The sequence below is a fragment of the Xyrauchen texanus genome, chromosome 47, assembly GCF_025860055.1.
Source record: "Xyrauchen texanus isolate HMW12.3.18 chromosome 47, RBS_HiC_50CHRs, whole genome shotgun sequence".
Classification (NCBI taxonomy): domain Eukaryota; kingdom Metazoa; phylum Chordata; class Actinopteri; order Cypriniformes; family Catostomidae; genus Xyrauchen; species Xyrauchen texanus.
Window position 1 is genome coordinate 18,534,716 of NC_068322.1, and position 24,106 is coordinate 18,558,821.

General features: G+C 36.7%; 1 protein-coding gene across 1 annotated transcript in view; it reads left to right on the top strand.

Moving 5' to 3' along the window:
- LOC127639266 (semaphorin-3C-like) overlaps nt 1–24,106 on the top strand; it is a 62,237-nt gene that overhangs the window by 6,394 nt on the left and 31,737 nt on the right. Inside the window, exon 2 of the mRNA XM_052121187.1 lies at nt 250–410. Coding sequence (XP_051977147.1) covers nt 281–410 — 130 coding nt within the window. The 5' untranslated portion in view covers nt 250–280. The remainder of the gene's footprint in view (nt 1–249; nt 411–24,106) is intronic.

Sequence of the window (24,106 nt, forward strand, 5' to 3'; positions counted from 1 at the left end):
AGTTCATGTTAGTTCATAGTGCATTAATATTAATATTTATTCCGGTGCAATGCCTTCCCCATTGACTTCTATTATAATTCTTTCTGTTACTGTGTTAATTTGTAATTTTTTTGTTTTTCCAAACATATGTTACAACATTAGTATGTTGTTTACAGACTTTTTACAGACAGTCTCTTTTCTGTGCTAAACTATATAGTTTTCTTGGTACATCTCATTTTGTCCTTTAACATTTTGTTCTCATCTCTGCAGGTGGGCTGGTGTGAGTGTCTCCTCAGCAGTCATGGGGAGGTCAGGAGCGCTCTGGGTTTGGACGCCGGGGACGGTGGTGCAGTTGTTGCTTCCCCTTCTCTCTGTCACCTGCATCTATGGTCTTTTTCCCCCACAGCCACGAGTCTTCCTGTCATTTCAAGGTGAGAATGGTTAATGTCATACTCCAGTCAAGGCATTTCCTTGTAGATGGGGTTTCTCACTTTAATTACAGCACTGCTTCCTGATGTTATGAAGACATAGCAAAGATGCAATTAACATGCGTTTGTAGTGACATCATGCGCTCTTTCATTGAGGTCACTTCCAATGCCAAAAACATTGATCTTCATCAAAGTGTTCATTATTACATCATTGTTAAGCTGTCATGAGTTCTAATTGTGCTACTTTAGATTTGGACTTGTTTCTGCTAATGTTAAAAAATAAATAAAAAAAGGAACAGCACATACCTTACAATAAATGATTGAGTGATTTGAGCCAATTTAATTCTTTATTTTCTGGTTGAGATTTAGTTATGGCTCTAATATGATGCTGACTTACATTAAATAACACAACATTTTGCTTAGACCAGATGACATTTTGTCGGACGATAATGTTAAAGTAACTTTTAAAGTTATGTAGATTTCATTTTCTATGATTCATTTGAAATGAATCAGTTTTTACTCTAACAAATGGACAGGGTTGGGAGGGTTACTTTTCTAAAGTCAGTAACATATTCTAAATACTTTGGATTAATTCTTCAGTACTGGTAGATTTTTTCACTTGTTTTGACTATAAAAACTCTGTCAGTACAGTAAGACAAAATACACATTAAAAATATATCCTCTGAAAAACCAAAATATCTTATGCAATGTTGTTTCTAAAACAAGATAAATCAAATTGATCTTGTTTTAAGGATTTTTTTTAGATATTTGTACAGGAAAACAATACAAAAATTATTATCAAGAATAAGATTTTTGTCCTAATATCAAATGTCTTATTAGAAAAAAAGAAATTATGATCCAACGTGAATTTTCTTGATTAAAAATATGATCGTGTCTGGTCACATGTGCATCTAAAATGGCTAGAAATAGCATTTTAGCTTAGCATAAAGCTGACAATTTACACAAGGTTTATTTCTTTTTCTTCTGCTCCAAACTTACTTCAAACGTACTTCTCTGTCTGCTTGTATGAATATAACACATCATAAGAAAGTGTTTCACCGCTGTTCAAATGGACTTTGGATCGCATCATTTATATGTATAAATGTTTTCCATCTGAAAGGACTAAATATTAAATTAAATGACAATAAAATGCAAAGTAATCTCTTCAGTAATCAAAATACTTTTTGAAAGTAACTGTATTCTAATTACCATTGATTTAAATTGTAAATCAATGGTAGTGGAATACAGTTACTTATATTTTGTATTTTTAAATGTGTAATCCCGCTATGCTTTTTATTGATTAAATGGCAAAGAAAAGCTTTCACATTTATTAACATGTCACTTTAGATCACTGTGGCCACTTTTTTGAAGACTCTCGTATCTGGATTAATTCCTTTGTTGTAAAGGCTACATCAAATTTAAAACTTTCCAGTCAAGTCCTCTAATCTGTTAAAGTTAAATGTGATCAGCGGAGAAGTGGGTACTTTTAGTCACATGTTCAGCTGTGTTTGAATAGAATACATTCAGGAAAACTAGATCAATTACAAGGGCTGAATACATTGTGGAAAATATTTTGCATATGAGTCACTCAAGTCTGGCACAATACCGATTTGGTTCCAATTTTAAGTCTCATTAATTTTTTCCACAATGTTACAGAACTGCAGATATTGGCAGGTTTTAAAGGTCTTAATGATAACTGCATTTCATGTATGATATATTAAATAGTAGGGCTGGGAATTGATAGATTTCCTAATTAGATTAGATTGCGATACACAAGCTCTCGATTCAATTCGATTCGATATCGATTCATATGGGTGTATTTCAATTATGTCCTTTTTGCTTACATCTAAAATAAATTCTCTCCCATCTTATGCTGTTAATTATACATGGAACCTTCTAACTTGGCACATTACAGGAATGTTAATGTTACTTTGTCATTAATTTGGTCACATTTTAGCTTTTTTTTTTTTAAATGAACAAATCCATGTATTCAATCAATAAATATGATATTATATTGCATATATAATTTTTTGTTACATGTTTATTGTATAATGGCATAATTTGTACTATTTGTAAATGAGCACAAATTAATGATAAAGACTTGACCGGCTTTACCTCATATGTGTTATTCATGATTAGAAATAAAGGTTTATTTGTTGTTATTTTTGATCAACAACAGTGTAAAGAGCAGAAAAGGTATTAAAAGACACATTATTCAATGACAAATGGGTTGTGTGGATCTCGTCTTTGGACACACATTACACGGATCGATTTTGAGATCGTTCAAATAAATATTGCGATGCATCGGAAAATCGGAGAGTATTAAATAAATTGCTCCATCAGGGCAAAATGTCATCATTGTGACATTTTATTAATGAGTATGTTTACATTTTAAAAGTAATATCTCATAATCTTTGGTGGAGCTCAATGTGCTAACTCAAGACTGCATCATTACTGCATGTTTCAATGACTTAGATGACAGAAATGGCTGAGCTGGACTCTGAGAGTGATCTGCTGTAGTAAAAGTTTAATATAGCTGAGTTAGGACATGGGTGATGTGCCAGCACAGGGCACATAGAGGGTCACAGTGTAGGATACCAGTGGCTTGCCTTGCTGGGAAAATAAGACTATTAAATAAGAAATTCCTGTTCTTGCTTAGTCCCTTAGTATTTGTCATTCTCTGATTTAGTTTGTTCTTCTTACTCACTTTATATGTCTGCATTCCGGTTCTCTTATTACTCTCAATCTGTGTTTTCCCCTTAATAAGTCATTTCATACTTTATTCTTCTCTTTACTTTCCCTTGTGCACTAATCTGTCTACAGAATGTCCTCTGTCCTGAAAAGAAGCTTTGGGATGCTTTGGCATAGGTGACATAAGTAAGGCTAATAGAGTCAGTTTGAAAAAACACGGCTCAGTTCAGACTCACAACTCTCTGAAGAATGCCACCTAACCTGTTCTCTGAAATTTATATGGATAAGGAAATTAAATAGTTTAACCAAAAAGGAAAATTCTGTCGTTCTTTAATCACCTTCATATCACTCTAAGCTGTTTGAATTTCTTCAGCAGAGCACTAAAGGAAACGTTTTGAAGAATGTCCACTCTACTCTTTCCTAAACAATGAAAGCATATAGTGAACAGGGGTTTTATAGGGATAGTTCACCAAAAAATGAAAATTCTCTCATCATTAACTCACCCTCATGCCATCCCAGATGTTTATGACTTTCTTTATTCTGCAGAACACAAATTAACAATATTTCAGCTCTGTAGGTCCATACAATGCAAGTGAAAAGAGCCAAAACTTCAAAGCTCCACAAATCACATAAAGGCAGCACAAAAGTAATCCATATGACTCCAGTGTGCCATCCATGTCGTCAGAAGTGATATGATAGGTGTGGTTGAGAAAAAGATCAATATTTAAGTCCTTTTTTACAAACAATTCTCCTCCCTGCCCAGTAGGTGGTGATATGCATGAAGAATATAAATCGCCAAAAACAATGTGAAAAGAAGAATGTGAAAGTGAAAGTGGAGATTTATAATAAAAAAGGACATAAAGATTGATTTGCCTCTAACCCACACCTATCATTTCACTTCTGAAGACATGGATTTAACGACTGAAGTCATATGGATTACTTTTATGCTGATTTTGGAGCTTCAAATGTTTTGGTACCCATTCACTTGCATTGTATAAACCTACATAGCTGAGATATTCTAACAAAAATCTTTGTTTGTGGTCTGCTGACGAAAGAAAGTCATGCGCATCTGGGATGGCATGAGGGTGAGTAAATAAAGAGAGAATTCTCCTTTTTGGGTGAACTATCCCTTTAAAGCCACAAAAAGAACAAAAAAGCACAATAAAAGTACTATTAAAGAAGCCCAAACAACTTGTGCACTAAAAGTCTTCTAAAGACATACTATAGCTTTGTGTGGGAATGGTGCTTTGCTGCATTGTATTTTGACAGGTCAAGTATGAATAAATACTCAGGTGCTAATGAGATTTAAGAAATACGAAAGTAGGCAAGATTTTCAGTGAGCAACGGCTTAAATTTCGTTCTGTTTCTCCGACATTTTTATTTTACAAGTTGTATGGACTACTTTTACAACACTTTGATAGGGCTTTTTTGTCCTTTTTGGAGCTGATAGTTTGTGGTCACTGTATGTTGTACAGTAGCTAACTGTAACCTTCTTCAAAAATCCTCCTTTTGTGTTCTGCCGAAGAAAGCTTAACATACTACTCTGGAACTACAGGAATGTGAGGTGCACTATTCCCAAAGTAGCATTTTTCGCTCTGTGTTTTTGAATGGACAGAAACGAAAGCCAGCTTGATTCTATGCAACCTTCACATGTGAGTTTTTGTGAGTGCAGGTGTGGATTTCATTAATGTTGAGATGTCCTCTGGAGAAGTCATTCAGTCATTTGGGAAAAGATATGAAAACCGTTTCACTATGTGCAAGAGAGTAAAACACTAAGGAAGCCCATGTGCACTGAAAAATCAGATTTGTATTTTAGAGTGTTTCACGGTACATCATTCTTGTAACATATAGTCTGGGAATCCATCAAGAGAAACAATTTATGAGCTCCAGGTTTGTCCTAGACATAATTTAGACGTCCCCCAGTCCCACAATAATCTGCAAATTTTGGAAGAAGAGAGTTGCGTAGGTGGAAAATCTGAGTATTATAACCAACAGGCTCTGGGTTTTTCAGCTGGATCTGGCTCACAATGCTCCAGGTGTTCTGGGGTGTTTAGGTGCTCCAATAAAGCCACTTATGGAAACATGTTTATGGAGAGAGCTTGGAGCTTTGGGTGTTTCTCAGCTTCCATGCCTCAAGAATGAAAAACAGAATGAAAAAGCTCCTGGACATTCCATTTGAAAAGATGAAAGAAGGAAACAGCTTCATAAATTAGCAATAAACAGCAGATTGAAGCTATGATGTGGTAAACTGAGTGAGCTGTTGGAAGGTCAACACTTGTGGAAGAAGCTCTGGTGACCACATTACTGCTGATAATTCCAACAGGGAAAAATGTCTTTATTATTACAGTTCCAGTCTAACCAAACCAACACCTTGTGAGAAAATAAACTCAGGGTGATGAAGCGAGGTCAGAGCATTTGGTTGCTCATCAGTTTGAAACTCGATTCTGAGGACTCACAGTATATCTCAGGTTCACAGCATAAGCCACGATGTTGAGAGGAGAGTTGCTGTCCCTGAAAATCTTCCTCTATGCCTACTCACTTATGCATCCAGTGTAGTGGCTTGGCAATTCAAACTCAATAATAAACCATGATAAAGCTGAACTATGCAGCCTCAATGAATAATACTGTACACATCTGTAATGTACAACAATAAACAATGAATGATTTATTGCTGTGGGAAATTATCCCACAGATTTGTTTTAATTAAAAGTTTATTTTTGCCATGTCTATACGGCAATCCAATTTCTGTGAATATTTTTACGTTTGAATATGCAGAATGGTGCATGAGATTTAAGAGCTGCAACAGGGAAAGATGTTCAGAAATAACTGAAATTTCAGTATGTTCCTCAACATGGTATGGCTTCAAAAGACTATAAAGCGCATGAGTCACGCTGACTACTTTTCTGGAGCTTGATGGACATTGTCACTATAATGGAAAAAGCTGAAACCTGCAATACCTCAAGGATCAGTTTTTTACTCATATAAATGACTTACATTGATGTAACCCAATTTTTCATGTTGATTTAGTCAAATGAAAAAATTCTGGTTACAGGACAAAGCACCTTTTAGTTTTTTAACTGTCGTCATATGGAAAAGGGCTGCTTAAAGAGACTTCAAAAATTCTCCTTTTGTGTTTCATAGGAAAAATAACAGCATACAGGTTTGGAACAGCATATGATGAGAAAATAATGACCGAATTTTCATTCCTTCAACGGTACAATGCATTTACTTCCATTAAGACTCAATAACAAACAGCTGCGTGTTGTAACTTGGTTCAGGCTCTTTTTTGAGGATAATGTCTGTTTATCAGTTCTGAACTGAATCCGCCTGTTCCACAATTAATCTGGTTTAAGCCACATGTGTGAACTTGAGCCAGGTAACACAAGACAACACCCTTTGCAAATAGAGATGTGTTTATTTGACAGGTCCGGTAGGGTTTAATTGATACCCCTGTTGATTTGTCCATAGGTGGGTTATTTTGGTTTTCAGTTAAGCATCAGAAATGCAAGACATTTCAAGAATTTTTCATAAGGTATTCTTTCCGATTATGAAGCTTAAGGATGTTTTTAGCTTCTACAATAATGCAGCTCTTCCACATAAGGCCCGACACAACTATTCTGACCTTTACGTTATTTACTAGCTCTGTCAAATGCTGTTTACATCAGCTGACAGCTGTTCTAAACTCTTCTTTGTATTTACAAACTGATATTCACCAGCGTATCGACAGAGGCGAGTTACTGTGATTTGAGAGCCAGCACAAGTCATATTTTGTCTTTTTCTTCAAGCTGTGTTGATGGAAAGCTAGTTGTGTTAGGCTTCAAATACTGGGTGTTTCCATGCTGCAACGAAAAGTCACCTTTGACATGGATCCCAGTTGCATGCATACAATTTGCCCACAAAAAAATACATTACGCACATTTTGTTCTTTAGATAGGTCTAGTCGTACTGCAATTATGTGTTATTAAAACTCACATATACCCTCTAGCATACCACAAAACAGGGTTTAAGTGTGTGAATGTGTCTGTCCAGCACTGATGCCATAACTTTGGACTGTTAGGCCTTCAAACGTTTGTGGAAATATGTGTGTATTACCTAAGTAACTTCAGGCCTTGCCTATGAAGACCTGATTTTTTATCTTAATTTTCAGTCCTTTTACAGCAGAAAAATCAAGGCTAACATTTTCTCAAATCCTGCCATGGCCAGAGTAAAACATTATCTGAATTCTCTGCCACATACATCAGTTTCAGGATGAAACAGTTTTGACCTCAGCCAAAATCACATTCATCTCCCATAAGGTAATGTCTTAGGCATAAATCATTTCTAAATCATGGCTGAAGACCAACAGTTTGATGTTGAATGATATTCCAAATAGGGGGAAAAATACTTTGGTTTGATCTTAATGTGTTTTTGATGGCTTTGCACTGATACTTGTAATATCATAGCCTCAGACTTTGAAACAAAATAGCAGAATTGAGGGTAAAACAGACCACAGGCAAACAAGGATGTAACAAAATATTCAAGATTAGGGACGGACCAAATGTAAAAGTTTAAAGTTAACATGAAATGGCATTTACAACACATTTTAGTTCAGTAATGTGACATATTTTTGAGTGAAATTTAATGTTCAATGAGAAAATGCATTTGAGATTGATAAAACAATGCCCAAATAGCTCTCTTGAAGACAAAATGTTTTTTTCTTTGGAATAATGAGCACTAGATTTGGGATTGATGCCTTTTTCACGCATTGATAATCAGATTTGATTCTAATCACGTATTGGAATAAGGGACTCTCCGCCACATTTAGCGCCTACATATCGCCAACTATAAACTTTACAACACAATTTGGTATCTTCTTGGCCTGTGGCTAAGCAATTCATAATTTATCACAGGGTTCAAAGCTTCACCTGTTCAGATGGGATATTGGCTAGCTCCATTAACCCAGAATTTGAAATGACTCCAAACTTCTCTTCTTTTACCCTTTCCCCAAAACTCTCTAACTAATGTATCCATCATAACAAAATTATCCACACTAACACTATGCGAAACACCAGCTGCACAAATGTTGGAGCAACAGATGTGACAAAAACGTAGTATTAAAGGGATAGTTCACCCAAAAAAAATCTAAATTCAGTAATTGTTTACTCACCCCTGTGTTGTCTTAACCCTGTATGACTTTATTTCTTTTTCTTAACACAAAGAGAGAAGTTTATGGTGACCTCCTCTTTAAGCATCAAAAGGATGCAACACTCAGGATTCTTATGAAAACATATGATAAGGTTTGGTGAGAAACAAACCGAAATGGAATGTATTATTTAGTGAAACAGTTGACAGACCGTTGCTCTCCTCTGCACGCCCATGAGACTGCACGAGACCAGTAGCTAACACAGCCCGCTGCTGAAATGGGGCATTCAAGCGAAAACACATTTTGTTTATCTAAAAACAGGTCTGCTACAGTGATACTAAAGAGCAGAACAGAACACAGCTGCACACATACCAGAGAACCGAACTAACAAAACATGTGAAGAGTTTGTAGTCCAAGAATAGATGCATTGCTATGCCCAACCTTGCTTTTTTTTATCAAAATATTCAGTCAAACCGAGATAGAGTAGGCGGGAATGTCTCTCACCTGTACTCCATTCTGAACCTCCGTCTGAAGAGAGCGATACCTCAGCGAAACTTTCGGTAGGTGTGACAATCTCTGCAAAAATCAAGTCCTTTTTAACCGGCTCATGAGATGCTGGCTTCAATATAGTGTTATGAGAAAGTTTTTGGACCGGTGCAAGTTCACAGCGGGCGGGGTTACCCAGCGCGATGATGCCAAAAATAGAAACCAAATTAATGACCATCATTCGTCATTGCTAGTTAGGTCAAAACTCTGATGATTACCATAGAAAAGATACCTTTAAACACGTGTCGTTTGGCGTCAGGTTAGGAAATGGTGTGACTGTGGCTGCATTCAGCCTCGCCTGTCTATGGCTGCATTCAGGGACGAATTAACCACCAGTGCGATTGGGCCATTGCCTGTTATAACCCGCTCTATAGCCTACTTGAAAAACTGACCCGAACCTGGCCCAAAACCTGTAGGTTTGTTGCGTATTGTCGGACTCAGAACAGGTTGAAGACCTCTAAACACATGCAGAATAACCGAATAGTGATTTTGGTATTTGAATACAATACAAATCTCTATTATTAATGCATGATTTTGGATTGGTTAATAATTAAAGAGTAAATATAATTGGCCATGTAATACATTGTTCCAAACTTTTCTTCTGTCAATTTGAAAAATCCAACAAAATCTGCCAAGCATCCTATTGCGCATAAAAGTGAACGTAGTCACGTCATGGGGGGCCTCAACAGTGTACTGGCCCACGGCCTCTCTGTAAGGTGTAGTTGCTGAGATGAGATGGGAGATGTAGGATCTATTTGCAGGCTTTAATAAAAATGATGACAGTGAAACAAACAAACGGGAACTGAAAACAACAACAAACAAGAACTGACAAAGGAATGCAAAAACTAAAGGGTATTTATATATACAAGAGCTAATGAGGGAATGGAAAACAGGTGAGAACAATGAGGAACAGATGGAAGTGATGAGGGCAGTGCATGATGGGGAACGTAGTCCGGGGGAAACACTTCAAAATAAATCATTATAACATGAAGGGAGACAGACTGTGACATACCCCAACCCCCCCTTAAGGGGCTACTTCTGGCACCCCAAAGATGGCTGAGGAGGGCAAGAAGATTCAGATGAGGAAGTGGAGCCAGAAGATGACCAGGTGGCTAGGGAGGAGACCCCAGGGTAAGGATTGGGTCTGGAGGTCTGGGAGGTGTATCTCTCTCAATTTGATTGAGTAATCAGGCTGGGCATAGAAATGCATCTGGTATTGGGCTACAAACTCTTCAGACATATTCAGTAAGTTCGGTTCTCAGGTTTGTGTGCAGCTTTGTTGTGTTCAAATCTATTACACCAGACTTCAATAAATGGAAAGCCAACTGACTGTGAAAATAGGCTTCTAATTTAAATGTCAGCTAATGTTAGTATATTGCTGCATCAGAAACTTATTGTGAAAACAACGTGCCGATCAATAATCTATGTATCGATATTTTATGATATTACCAATGTGCACTGATGAATTGACCACAATAAGACCAGAAAAATGTGAAATATATATATAAAAAAAGAGAAAATAAATGTGGTCAATTTTGATTTCATGCTAACTTTAAAGACATGAAAAAACAAAAAAATATAAATCGATAATTTATCGGATTATTGTGGTCTATAGTGGTGGATCAGACTTGCTGGATACAATTTCCTCAGATGTTGAGTCTGAGTTTAGTGTTGGGTCAGGTCAGGGTTATGGTGAGGGTCAGGGTTAGGGTAAGGGTCAGGGTGAGGTCTCAACTTGAGATCTAAAGACTGAATGTCTGGAGACGTACCACTGATTTTTTGGATAAGGATTATAGTTTTGCACACTGAACACATGTAAAATATGAAATAATCAAAACAAGAAAATACAAGCATAGTGCAAATCGGTCAGGGGAATTCCAGCTCCACACAAAACATGGCTTGTCAGAACTGTCAGCATTGACATATTAAGGCCAACAAATGTGTTTATCTGCAGACTACATCTAGAGGTGAACAGTAAGTGATTAAGTTAGAGCTAGGACATTCTTCACTGAGGAGAAGACAGGACTGCAATGCCCGAGGCAGACAACATCTGTCCCTTTTCTCGCCCTGTCTCTCTGATTGTCTGTGCCTGAAGGTCTCGTGCCTTTCTGACCTTGCTTAATATCACTGCTTTACTCTGTTTGCCAGATGATTCTAAGATTAATTCAAGTCCATCAATATTGAAAACAAACCATCATAATGGTGCAGTTAACATGCATGCTTAGTCTCTGTGTTTATTCTCATTGATTCATGCTAATTCAGAATTGCTACAAGTTTTCACCCCCAAATATTTTTGTTAAGCCTTTACGCTCTGCATTAGCTCAAATGCTTTTATGCACCATTGTACATACATGCTTTTTAAGACATGAACCTAGGTAGTACCATGATATTGTAATATAAATATGGTAATCATCATTCAGTACCATGGTATATAAAAAAGTTACATAATTTTACCATCTGATCCCATCACTGTCCCATAGCTCTGCACTGCAGTACTTTTTTTGTAAGAGTTCTTAAACAGAACAAGGATTTTTGTTGTCTACATGTGTTTCTTATTATCTCAGCACCTCCAAACTTGATTACAAGACTTGCATTCAATTGACATTTCTTTGACACTTATCGTCATTTTGGTCTCTTTGAATATGGAAGAAATGCTTCTAAAATCGAAAATACACAATTCAAAAAACAATATTGTGTAATTATTAAAGGGTACCCCGATTAGTGCAGCATGTTGGCCTTATAAGATTAAATTGGGCGTCAGCTATAAAAAGGTGATACAAAAAAACTCCAAATGTTTTTGTTTTTATTAAAAAAAGCCGAAAATCCGTTCACTCGTAGGCCGCCATATTTATTTACGTCTCAATGCATTCTGGGTAGTGACGTGTATAGGTTGTTGCCTGGTTGTAGCCTAGCCGCTCTAGCAGCTTCGGTTATTCGTTTTCCAACGTACCGGCTAGCTAGCTACGTTTTGACAGGTAGCGAGATGAACACGTCTGCCGTTCAGGCTTTTCAGTTTGAACCCGAGCGCACCGTAGGCTTAAATCAGGAGAATAACGCGGAAGACGATAGGCCCACTCAAGATTATCAGAGAGTTGAGGAAGCGAGTAGGGCAAAACAGATGGTGTCTGTCGCGGCTACTGCTTGTCCATGCCAAGCGAGAACGAGAGCGTTTGCTGTAAAGAGCTCCACTTTTTGTCAGCAGCTGTCCTGGGTAGGCTAAGTATAGAGCAGACGATCGTACTATCGGTATAAATAATTTAATAAGTCATCTACCGCCATCGTTTGCTTTATTTTCACCAAGCAGTCACTACGCACAGAAATACCCCCGCCCCCGCCCCCCGAACCAAGTCAATACTGTTCTGCTCATCTACCTCTACATTTTTAATCTTACAATTACAAAATTGTTAGTAATAATGAACTGCAGTTATTCATTAATAATTTAATTGCCTTGAACTACATATTTAAAATCTTAAATCTCAGATAATTCTGATTTGCACTATTTTTTCCCTCTTCAATTGTTAGTGTATATTTCTGGTTAACATCCGTCTGCGTTGCTGCATCAACCATACTAGGAGAACACTGTAGGCCTAACGTTACAGTGGATTCATTAACAGCATCTGGTGGATTGTCGGTTACCTCCATGATCGGCGTAGTGTCCGATGATTCGTCTTCCGCGACTGCAGGAGCGGGTTGTTTACATCCTAGCAGTAGAGTGTCCAGAGTCGCTTGCCTTTGTCGTTTGTTAGCGCGGCTTTCACTCGCTATGCGCGGACACTTGCTATGCTTCTTGTGGGGGAAAATTGAAGGCACGGCATTTGGTTTTAGTATTCAGCTTGTAACTAGCTGCACCTGTGAGCTCTTTTAGCCGACTAAATGCCTCAAACGCATCAGGGCTGAAGTGACGGGAACACAGCCGTGGGTCTTTAGGGAGTTGTACTCGATCCGCAAGCAACTTCCCACTCTTTTCTTATTTTCTTCTCCTTTGGAAAGGAGTGGAGGCTTACATCACTCCCCCTGTTGCCTTTGGACTGGAAATTACAACCAAACGCTGCACAATGTGGCATTATATTCACTTTTCGGATGTAGCTACAGTTAAACTTAGCGCCATTAGCTCACCTCTCTCTGTTCTGAACACAACCGACACAACCAATATGCATCATCGACCCAGAATGCATTGCGCGCGCAAAAATAATGGCTGCCTTCGTAGTTCAAATTCTGTAAACACTTTGAGGATTTTTTAAATAACGAAAATATTTTATGTATTTCTAACTATATATTTTTGTAGGAGAGAACAGTTGTAGCATATTTAGGGCTTTGTGTCTTAATAATCGGGGTTCCTTTTAACAAAATTCCCCTGTCAGTGGCTAAGCTGAGTTAAACTTCACAAGACTTTCCATTGTCACAGTTTTAGGTAAATTAGCGTTCTGCTCCCTGCATGTGTTTATGTATAAGCGAGGAGGGGTGCCTCATGTTAAGGTGAAAGGTCACGGGGGCCCAAGGGTATCTGTGACAGGTGAAGATGAGGCCGCATGCTTACAAAAATTAAGAGTTCATGGTAAATTTGCCGCAAGCATACTGCAAATTCGACACTGATAATTTTCACATGCAAATAAACTTGGCAGCAAACTCTTCATCTTTGCCATAGGTTTGCCACCGAAGTATTTGCCATTAGTGGCAACCTGTCCATTGTTGCCAAAGGTTTGCTGAAGGTTCACCACTACCGGTGAAGAGCTGCACACTTCTGGCAAACATTTGAGGCAAATCACAATCTAATTTACATTTGAAAGTAATGAGTGACAAATTTGCTTCAAGTTTTCATCAAGTTTGCTGCTGGTTTGCCGGACCCCTCGATTTTTTTGAAAGGTTCATCTTCAAATTTATAACCATGTTTAATACAACCGTATTTGGAAACAGTAGGCTATAGTAGAAAAACGTTCTATTCTATTCTATTCTATTCTATGCTAAAAAGCTGCCCAATAGGACAGGTCTTGTTGAAGAATTTGGAGGAAAAACGGAAGGATCGCTAAAGCTAATTGACACAGTCAGTTGCTAACAGTGCTGTCAGTTTGAAATGTGATGTGTGCAGGTCTTCGTCTTCACTGTCAGTATTAATAAATGCTTTTTGAATGAGTGTGCATGTGTATTTGTGTGTGTGTGTGTGTGTGTGTGTGTGTGTGTGTGTGTGTGTGTGTGTGTGTGTGTGTGTGTGTGTGTGTGTGTTCTAGAAGCCAGAAGAATGTGTGTAATGTCAAGAGGACAGACTCTCTGACGACTTTGTCGCATGTTATCCTGCAGCCTGGGTGGTCGGTACTTATTCTCCACAACCAAACCCACTTCCTGTGTTCACCTGATCACCATAAATCAAACAAGATTTGATAATTTCTGAAGAAAATTAGATTTTTGTCCCTCAAAACTGGCCATGGTCCTAGGATATGCTTTGTGATTGTCAGAGTGTTGCTATGCAGCTGCTAAGGTTTTCTGAGTGGTTATTATTGTGTTGCTATATGGTTTCTAGGGTGTTCTTGGTGGTCAAAAGAGCCCCATCCCCAAGTCTTTTTGACAACTGGTTTTGCTTCAGGACCCATATTTTACATGGGGCATCAAGTCCAAATACAATATAAACATTGTTTATTGTACAAAAATAACAATAAATGTCCTTAAAATCACACATTGAAATGTATTAATATTACCACGAACGGCATTAGGTACAACAAAATTATTAATATGTTATGGGCTGGAAAGGAAAATTACAGTATGTAAATACATAAAAAACATCAGAAGAGTGGTTTACCAGCCTGACACATGGAACAAACAACTGCCTAACTAATAGTATATTATAATTAGCCATATTATTACTATTATAATGTATATTTATGTTGGCTTGCTAAAGCCAACATACTGTTGTTCTATAGACTTGGTTTGCAATTTTGCTAAAATTCCTAAACAAAGACAAGACATATCAATTGTAACTCCTCCCCAAACTCGGCACAGACTTTCTTTGTCTTTCAATTTGATTGGACTTAAAGTTTTCCTGTGGAATGTGATAAAAAAATGGGAAAAATACCATTGACTTACATTGATGGAATGTTCGTGAATTTAAACTCCAACTGTAAAAAATGTAAATGCAAACAAACCCACACAATGCCTTTAACCTGCTTTAACATGCTCTATTACTTGCTTATTCATCCATCCATCCATCCATCCATCCATCCATCCATCCATCCATCCATCCATCCATCCATCCATCCATCCAATTGTATGTCAGACTACCAATCTATCTAGCTGGCTATATGTCTTACTGTAATGCCAGTGTAAACATCAAACTTTAAATATAGTTTAACATTTCAGACAAGGCTTTGCTAAGCCAACATCAAAGTTTGTCTTGACAAGCTTTAACTATCTAATATTACATATCATTTAAATTTTTCATTGTTTTTATTATATTCTGGTTCCTATACAGCTCCTTAAATGTAAATCTATAGGATTTTTTTGTTTGTTTATTCTCCACCAGATATCCACATAGTATAGCGCACTTCTCATTGACAAGTCGCATGACACTTAATGTCCGTAGTACAAATGTACTGGATGAGTTATGCCCCAAAGCATTAAACTTAGGGTTTAATCTATTCCATAACACTAAGCACGAGCAAATGTAATGTAGTCACCGGCAGCCTCCATCTTGCATCATGATAGATTGTGACACTGAACCAGGGCCCAAGATACTGTGAGCATTAATGAGGATGACGCATTAGGTTGCCTGGACAGAAGCTTAGAGGCTAACAGTATGTGTGAAATCACTTACACATTGTATTATGTGAGTGAAACCATGCAAAACCAAACCAAAGAACCGTGCTATTGTCTAAACAAAGGCGGCTCTTGGAAGGGGCTTAAAGTCAGGTCTTAAAGGCAAAGAGCACACCATCTTCATAAAGAACATGAATTGTGGGTTTCTTAAGCTTTTTCTTAACTATTTATTGAAATAGACTCCGCCCACTCATTTCCCTGAGAAACACTGGTGGTAATAGAGCTCTGGATGAATGGAATATTACCGTTATATTTGCATACAGTTAATGTATTCACACAAGATGTTGGTGTTAAGGCAATGGAGGACAAGTTCACAAAAGCTGGGCTGTAATTGGAGATTAGGCCAGCAATGCAAACTTAATGGAGCCTTAAAAACTTTGGCTCAAGTTTTGAACTGCAATTAGTAACTCTAAGCAGGTCCATGCATTAAGGTGGCCGCATGGTGTTGTTTGTGTTACAGTCCTGATAATCCTTTGGCATTCTTTGTGAATGACAGGCCAGTTGGTGAGCAATGCACATTACATTTAGTAAGGTGTGCTATGACTTTTCTAACGATCCAATTTTTATAGAAGGAGGGTCCCAAGCCATATCTAGGGACCAGAATATCAAAAAGACTTGGGGACTTTTCTGTCTTGGGCCAGTAAGCAACCACTCAAGAATGCCCTAGCAACACCCTTGCAACCATCCTTGAACACCATAGCAGCCACATTGCAACATGTTGAAAACCATCCCAAAACACCACAACATCAAGGCCGCAAGATTTGCAGGGGTATGAACCATACACATTTTTTTCAGAAACTGTTAGTTTGTCCTTTGCTTGAAAGGCGTTAACATGTATAGTGTTCCCAATTGATACAATCTCTTTAATTTACTTTCAAATCATACTGCAAACCTGAGCTTGGCTCTTGAATCAGTTGTAAAGATCCTAATCTGAAACAAAGCTGATTCCATATCTGTTGTCGATTTTAAGTTCTGGTTAAAGCATTGGCAGCCATGACATGACAATTGAGATTTCATGGCAAATTTGCCACATTTTCACATGCAAATTAGCTTTGCGGCAAACTTGGAAAATGGAAAAATTGTTCCATTGTTGCCAAAGGTTTGCCGGAGGTTCAGCACTACCAGAGAAGAGCGGCAAACTACTGGCAAACATTTCAAAATCATCAAATTTCATTTGCATGTGAAAATAATGACCGTCAATTTTGCGTCATGTTTGCGGCTCGTTTATTTATTTGTAAGGGGGCATGCAACACTTCAGTGGGACATTAGTGGCAACCTACACTAGACCTCTGGCATCATGACTCCCTAATTATCCTGCTTCTCTTGTTGCGCTTGTAAAGGAACACTGCTGATATGAATGCTGTTTTTATGACCTCACCAAGAACTTCTTCGTTGTTAGGCTAGCAGGATTAGAGAGGTTTATCTAATCCTGATATTCTGATTGGAAACAGTCTTTATCAGTAGAACTCGATGCTCTTACATCTACAATTCATGTATATAGCTGATACTCTTTTCTGTGAGTTACAAGATGAAGTAGTAGGCTACTTTATTGTTAGCATACTGCTAATGATTTAATGTTTGCTATTTTTCTGTCGTCTCTATTGGGATTAGTCAAACTATGTCAAAATGTTGGGATTTGTCACAATGTCAAAATGTCTGTAGAAAATGTTATTATCGCAAACACAACTTGTGAATAAAGCAGCGTTTCCTTCCCATGTGTTCATGAGGACAAAATCGGCATCTTTTATTAAATGTAATAAATTGTTTTCGGTTTAGAGCTTGCAGATAAAATGGTTTGACGAACTTAATGCTAGCAATTGCCTGCTCTGCCATTTCCGAATGAGATGCTATGCGATGACATACAACGTTTTCAAACTGCATTTTTGCACCCTTGAAGGGCACTTCGAGAAGGGGATGCCACTCGAAGTGTCGTTCCAAACAAAAGTAAGAGAGTTAATTTTTCACAAAGGGCCCTTTTACAAGACTTTTAGTGATGGCTACATTCATACTGTAATGTCATGCTACCTTCGGAGTGCCCACATCAAGAGCTCTGTCCTTCCTAGTGAGTAGGGCATAGGGATGATCCCTTTCTATTGGAATTTGCCTATTGTTCCACTAGTTAGTCCAGTTATGAGTCAATTTTTCAGTCTTATGACTTGAGGCAAAGTCACATGATTTCTTGATGCACATCTAGGAAATATTTGGCTTAAGTTTTTAATGCACATTTTGGAAGTTTTCATTTAGCATTTTTATAAGATATCTGAAAATTCACATAAAAAGATTCAGCAGACTCCAATAGGATAATGCAGAAAGACAATTATTATTATTATTATTATTCTTATTATTAATATTATTTAGATTTGACTTGGAACCATAGTACAGGCACTTTTGACATCACTAATTGGGTAATCAAAAATGTGTTTCCCACTATTCCACAGAGACAGCCATCATCAAAATATTGTATTTGAGTACACTATTTATAGTCGATGTACAGTAATGTACCACAGATCGCTCTGTGGCTGTATTTTCTCTGTTTCTTTATGCTAATCAGTCTTTTCTGCATGTTAATCACTGTATGGCTCAACTGCCAAGGCCTTTTCCCATGTCGAAAACACTTATTTACTTAATTTTGCCTCTTTTTTTTTTTCATTGTAGAAGCACATATTTCCAAAGCTAAGGTGGACAAATTTAATCTATTATCGACATCACTGAGCTGGTAGCCTAGTGAAAAATATGGTTTATTTGATCTCTGTCAAGGTGACTGTGTATTCAATAAACTCTTAAATCCTACTAGCACTTCTCTAATCTCATAATAACCTTGTACCACGAACGCGTAATATGGATTTTTGTGTTTCTTGTTAAAACAGATGTGCAGTATGCATCTCTTGGTGGTCTCCTCTGAACAGATTGAGACCTGTAACCTTCTCGTGCTGTTTAATAATGGAAGTTTAAGAAATGTCTTGGCTACACAAAAGGGTCTTGTTCCAGTTCTGCTCCAATGATCTGTATAAGAGAAAGCAAAAATGGTGTGAGTGATGAGAGGGAGGATGAGAGAGAGAAATGCTACTGACTCCTCTAAAACCAACTAGCATGGTTGAAGCTCTTAGTTCATCACATGGATAGATGCTCAACATTTGCTAATATTAAAGAAATCTCAAAATCCTGCCAAAAGTTCAACTGTGAAGCACACTTTACTAATTACAGATGGAATAGCCTACTTTCTGAGTTTCTGTCCTGTGCTAAAGGAATGTTCCGGGTTCAAAACAAGTTAAGCTCTATCTTTAATATCTGTGGCATGATGTCAATAATTTGTCTGATTCTTCAGTTTGCAAAAACAAACTATTGCAGTTAAAATGTAAGTCAGGGGCCAGGCATTCCAGAGGGTTTAAAAGCAGAATGGTAAAGTTTTTATTGTTAAACTGCTTATATTAATTCTTCTGCGCAAAAATATACACTCACGACCACTTTATTAGGTACACCTGTACACTTACATATTCATGCGATTATCTAATCAACCAACCATGATCAGCAGTTACAGAAATACTCAAACCAGCCCATCTGGCACCAACAATCATGCCACGATCCAAATCACTGAGATCACATTTTTCCCCATTTTGGTGGTTGATGTGAACATTAACTGAAGCGCCTGACCCGTATCTGCATTATTTTATGCATTGCACTGCTGATATATGACTGACTGATTAGATAATCCCATGAATAAGTAAGTGTGCAGGTGTACCTAATAAATAACACATGCACATCTGGTATGGCATGAACAATTACATAGTCATACATCTCATAACTGTACTTTTGAAACTCTGTGTATTTGAACATTTAACCTGATGCAATACCTTGCTTCATAGACATCCATATGTGTATTGCCAACAAATACAGAATGTTCCACTAATGTTAGTGTATTGTTCCCATTTGGTTATTTTATGGGAACCAACATCTAACATCCTAGGAACATTTCATTTTGCGTTTTATTTTCAATAACCAGAAACTTGGAGAATAGCCCCTTTCACACATGCAGCCTTTTCCAGAAAATTACCTGCACATTTCAGGTTAGAGGTCATGTGTAAACACGAAAATACAGGTAGATTTTGCTCTGGCAATTTCTTTTAATGATAAGTTGTATCATTAACTATACATTTCCATAAAGATGATATGAACAGGACATGTGGTACATTTACCAGTAAAGATGAACCAATGATTTTCCTGTAATTTACCTGGTTGCATGTGTGAACAGGGCTAATGTGACAACATAATAAGAACTTTTGAAGAACGTAGACTGATTATTGATGTAATGTTGCAGTTTGGTTGAAGAAAAGTTCTGGAAATTTAGAGGTTAAGGAAACATTAGGGAAACATTAAGGGAATAATCATGCACATCCTAAAACAAACTGGCAAACCAAAAACTCTGGACTGAGAAGTAAAACTACATTAACATTTTCAGAACACTCTGGGAACCCAAAATTGTTAGTCGGGTTACTTGTAAAATTGAAAATTGTTAGTAGATCTAAAATCTCTAACCATGATGTATTAAATAATTTTGGTTTCTCAGTTTGCTATTGCTACCTGCTCTGTTCCGTTCCATGTTTTTTGAAGAGTGACAAATTGTAGCATAATCAGAATCAATGGTTCTTTCCGGCAGCCCTCGTTTGATTTTGACTACACTAACTCACAAGTGACTCTTATCCACATATATCATATATCAACCCATTGAGGAGCTCAGGAAAAGGCCTAGACATAACAGTTCTGTAGGAAACGTTCCCATCGCTTCTCAGCAACACGACCCTTCCAGAAAGCCAGGCCATCATCAGTTTAAAGAGCACCCCACTGGGCGATCACATCAACACCACCCTGTGTCCCCAATGTCACCATATCTTCAAAGCACCACCCACAATGTCTCCTCCACGTCCGATCCTACAAGGATGTGTGACGACCATCTCTGGGTCGATCTTCTTTATCTAAACCTGGGAGAATGTGGTCAAGCCCATAACTAATACAGCCTGTGTGTTGGAAAATATCAAAATAACAAAATGTATTCATTATATAAAGCTCTCTTGACATGATTTAGTCCTGGGTTTAGAGTTACATATCAGGCTTTACGTTGTGGAATATGGTTTTCATACAGTATGTTTGATGTTGATTCGTTGATTCCATTCAGCTTGGGAGGAAGTCCAAAATGAACAAAAAGAGGAACATCCTGAACTCACCCCTTTAAAGTCTTCATCTTAACTGAATTGGAAATCTGTGGCACAATTTGAAAATTGTATTGCATAAGCGGCATTCAACTAACCCAAACAATATGGAGAAAATCTGGTGGGAACAATGGGCCATAGTCACACTTACACCTGTCAGTTACAGGGTGTAAACCTCTCCTGTAAGGCTCTAGACTATATGTCTTTCTTTCTTTCTTTCTTTCTTTCTTTCTTTCTGTCCGTCCGTCCGTCCGTCCGTCCGTCCGTCCGTCCGTCCGTCCGTCCGTCCGTCCGTCCGTCCGTCCGTCCATCCATCCATCCATCCATCCATCCATCCCAGTGAAGGATATTTAATTCAGCAAAATTAAAGAATTGTGTAGTTATGCCAGCAGCAAAGTTTTATCATCATGCTTCTTTGTCTGCCCTCACAAAGAAATGTGCTATGGGACCTTAAACCCAAAATTAAATATTGTTTTACATTTAGAGCAAATTAAATTTTCTCTCGCTTGTATTCCCTTGTGAAACCCCAAATATGACATAAACCAAATCATTTTCCTTAATTGCATTATGAGCAGGTGTGGTAGCCCCTGACAGTTGGGAATGTTGACTTTAGATACGTGTCTGTAATAAAGCTCTATGCATGATGCATGTTTCTAGAGTTCAAGGGTCAGGACAGGTGGACACCAAACACCACAGAATCCTCCCGAGAGAGGGAATGTGTGTCTATCCGTGGAGTGTGAAGGTCATGTGACTGTTTCCTGCTTTGCCGTCTCTTACCTCCCCACATGCAGATACCCAAACACTGCAACAAATTCTCATTAGGATTAATATAAATAATAAAGTCAGGTTTAACAAAGGCAGAAAACATAATATAATGTTTCAAGCCCAAACTAAACCTGCATATACGTACACTGCTTGTCAAACGTTTGGACACACCTGAATGTATGTTTTGTTTTTCAGGATCTTAGGATGTATATATACTGAATGCTTTTTAAATCTGAATATATAGTTATACATTCTGAATATATACAATATTTATAAATCTGAGTATATACTTATAAATCTGCTTATATAGGTAAAAATCCAAAGTTTATAGTCATAAATATTAATATATACTTTTAAAATCTGAATAAATATTTATAAAAGCTTCATATAGTTAAAAATCCAAATGTATTCTTATAAATCTGAAAATTTACATAGAAAATCCAAATATGTAGTTATAAATTCTAAATATATTTATAAATCTGAAGGTACACTTTTACATCTGAATATATAATTTGAATATATGAATATATAATTATAAATTATAAATATATACAGTATTTATAAATCTGAATATTCACTTAAAATCTAAATATATAGTTATAAATCCTGAAAATATGGTTTATTTATAAATCTAGAATATATAGTTCAGTATATATATATCCTAAGATCCTGAAAAACAAAACATACATTCAGGTGTGTCCAAACCAAACGTTTGACTAGCAGTGTATATGCAGGTTTAGTTTGGGCTTGAAACATTATATTATGTTTTCTGCCTTTGTTAAACCTGACTTTATTATTTATATTAATCCTAATGAGAATATATAGTTATAAATCATTCAAATATAGTTATAAATATGAAAACTGTATATATATATATATATATATATATATATATATATATATATATATATATACTATAACTATATATACTTACAGGTACACACACAGGTATATAGCTGTCAATACTTGATAATTGTTAGAATTTGACATCTGGGAAGTATTTTAATGGATGCACATGGCAGGAAAGTCAATAAGAAATAAATATAACAGCTTCTGTAATAAACTTTTGAGCATTGCAGTATGTCTTCTATTGTAATCTTCATAAAGTCTGAAACAGAAGCTGAAGTTTTGAAATTGACTGCTCACCCAACAACGCATTGGAAATTTTCCGAAGAAAACCTAGTGAAAGTCTTTAATCACACAAGTCTGCTGAATGGAGTAAAATAGAATCTGAGGTTTCAGAAGCTGCATGTTTCTAATTAGTCTCCTGTAACTTAACCAGCTCCTTTGCTCCCTCATTATAGATATTTTATTTAATATTCACCACATCTGTTTCCTCCACTGTTTCTTCTGCAACTTCACATCTTCATCCAACTCTCACTCTCTCTCTGTCTAGTTCTCATGCACTCAACACGTTGTGGTCTTGCTCTGATGAGCTCTTTGTTGAGCAGTAATAATGCCACTCTTAACTTACTGAGATGCTATATGAAGTTGCTTTGAAGTCCAGCTGATGTAATCGGTTCCCCTCCACGCTGCTCTTTATTAAACCCATGTTAGAATGATGGATTCGACAAGGCCCTCCCCTCTAATATCATCCCATAATAGTCAGGTGAGACATGCTGTCTACCATCTGTACTTCATTGGTTCTAAGATGGTCTTCCTCACTTCACACTGTGATTTGCTGTTTTTAAACCTGTGAATTTTGATATCACTGTTGTGTGCCATTGAGATTTGAATTGAGAATGACTTTTAAGGTAGGAAACAGGATGCATAACTTAATTTTTTTGTATGAATTTAAGGAACTAGAATAAAAATGGAATAAAATGGAAAGAAATTCATAAAACGGCTGAAAATAAATTCTGTAAATAACACATTTACATTTTTTTTTTTTGTAAGAATCATCCACAAAAACCATAAATAAAATAAAATAAAATTGTTTGTAATGCAAACCACACAAGGGGGACTTCCTGAAAATTTGATTATATTAAAAATGAATTAGATGTAATAATAATAATAATAATAATAAAAAATAAAATTCCACTTATAGATTATATATAATGCATATATATATATATATATATATATATATATATATATATATATATATATATATATATATATATGAATATTTGTATACCATTTTTAGTATTATTAATTAAATATTATATTTTGATTTATTATTTTATTTTCTTGTGATTTAAAAAATATATTTTGATAGTATTGAACTTTGTTTAGGGTGTAAAAATCAGTTGAGAAAATAAATAATTTTTTAATGAAATTAATAATGTTATTATCTATGTTTTGTTGCAAACCTGTTGTACAAATTCAATTCCTGTGTTGTGCGACTGTGTTTAATTTATTTTATATGCAATTCCATAAATTCGACTTTCATTGAAAATCCAATTCAACATCCTGTGGGGTGTGGCCAATTTAATTCAAATTCCAAAATAAATTGAAAAGGAAGAAATTCTTACATTCAGAAAGTTGCATAACCCTGAATGCGATGGCTTGTGTGGGAAAGAGGCATGGAGCTGTTTATGGGATACAGAGGGGAAGGTGGAATTTTC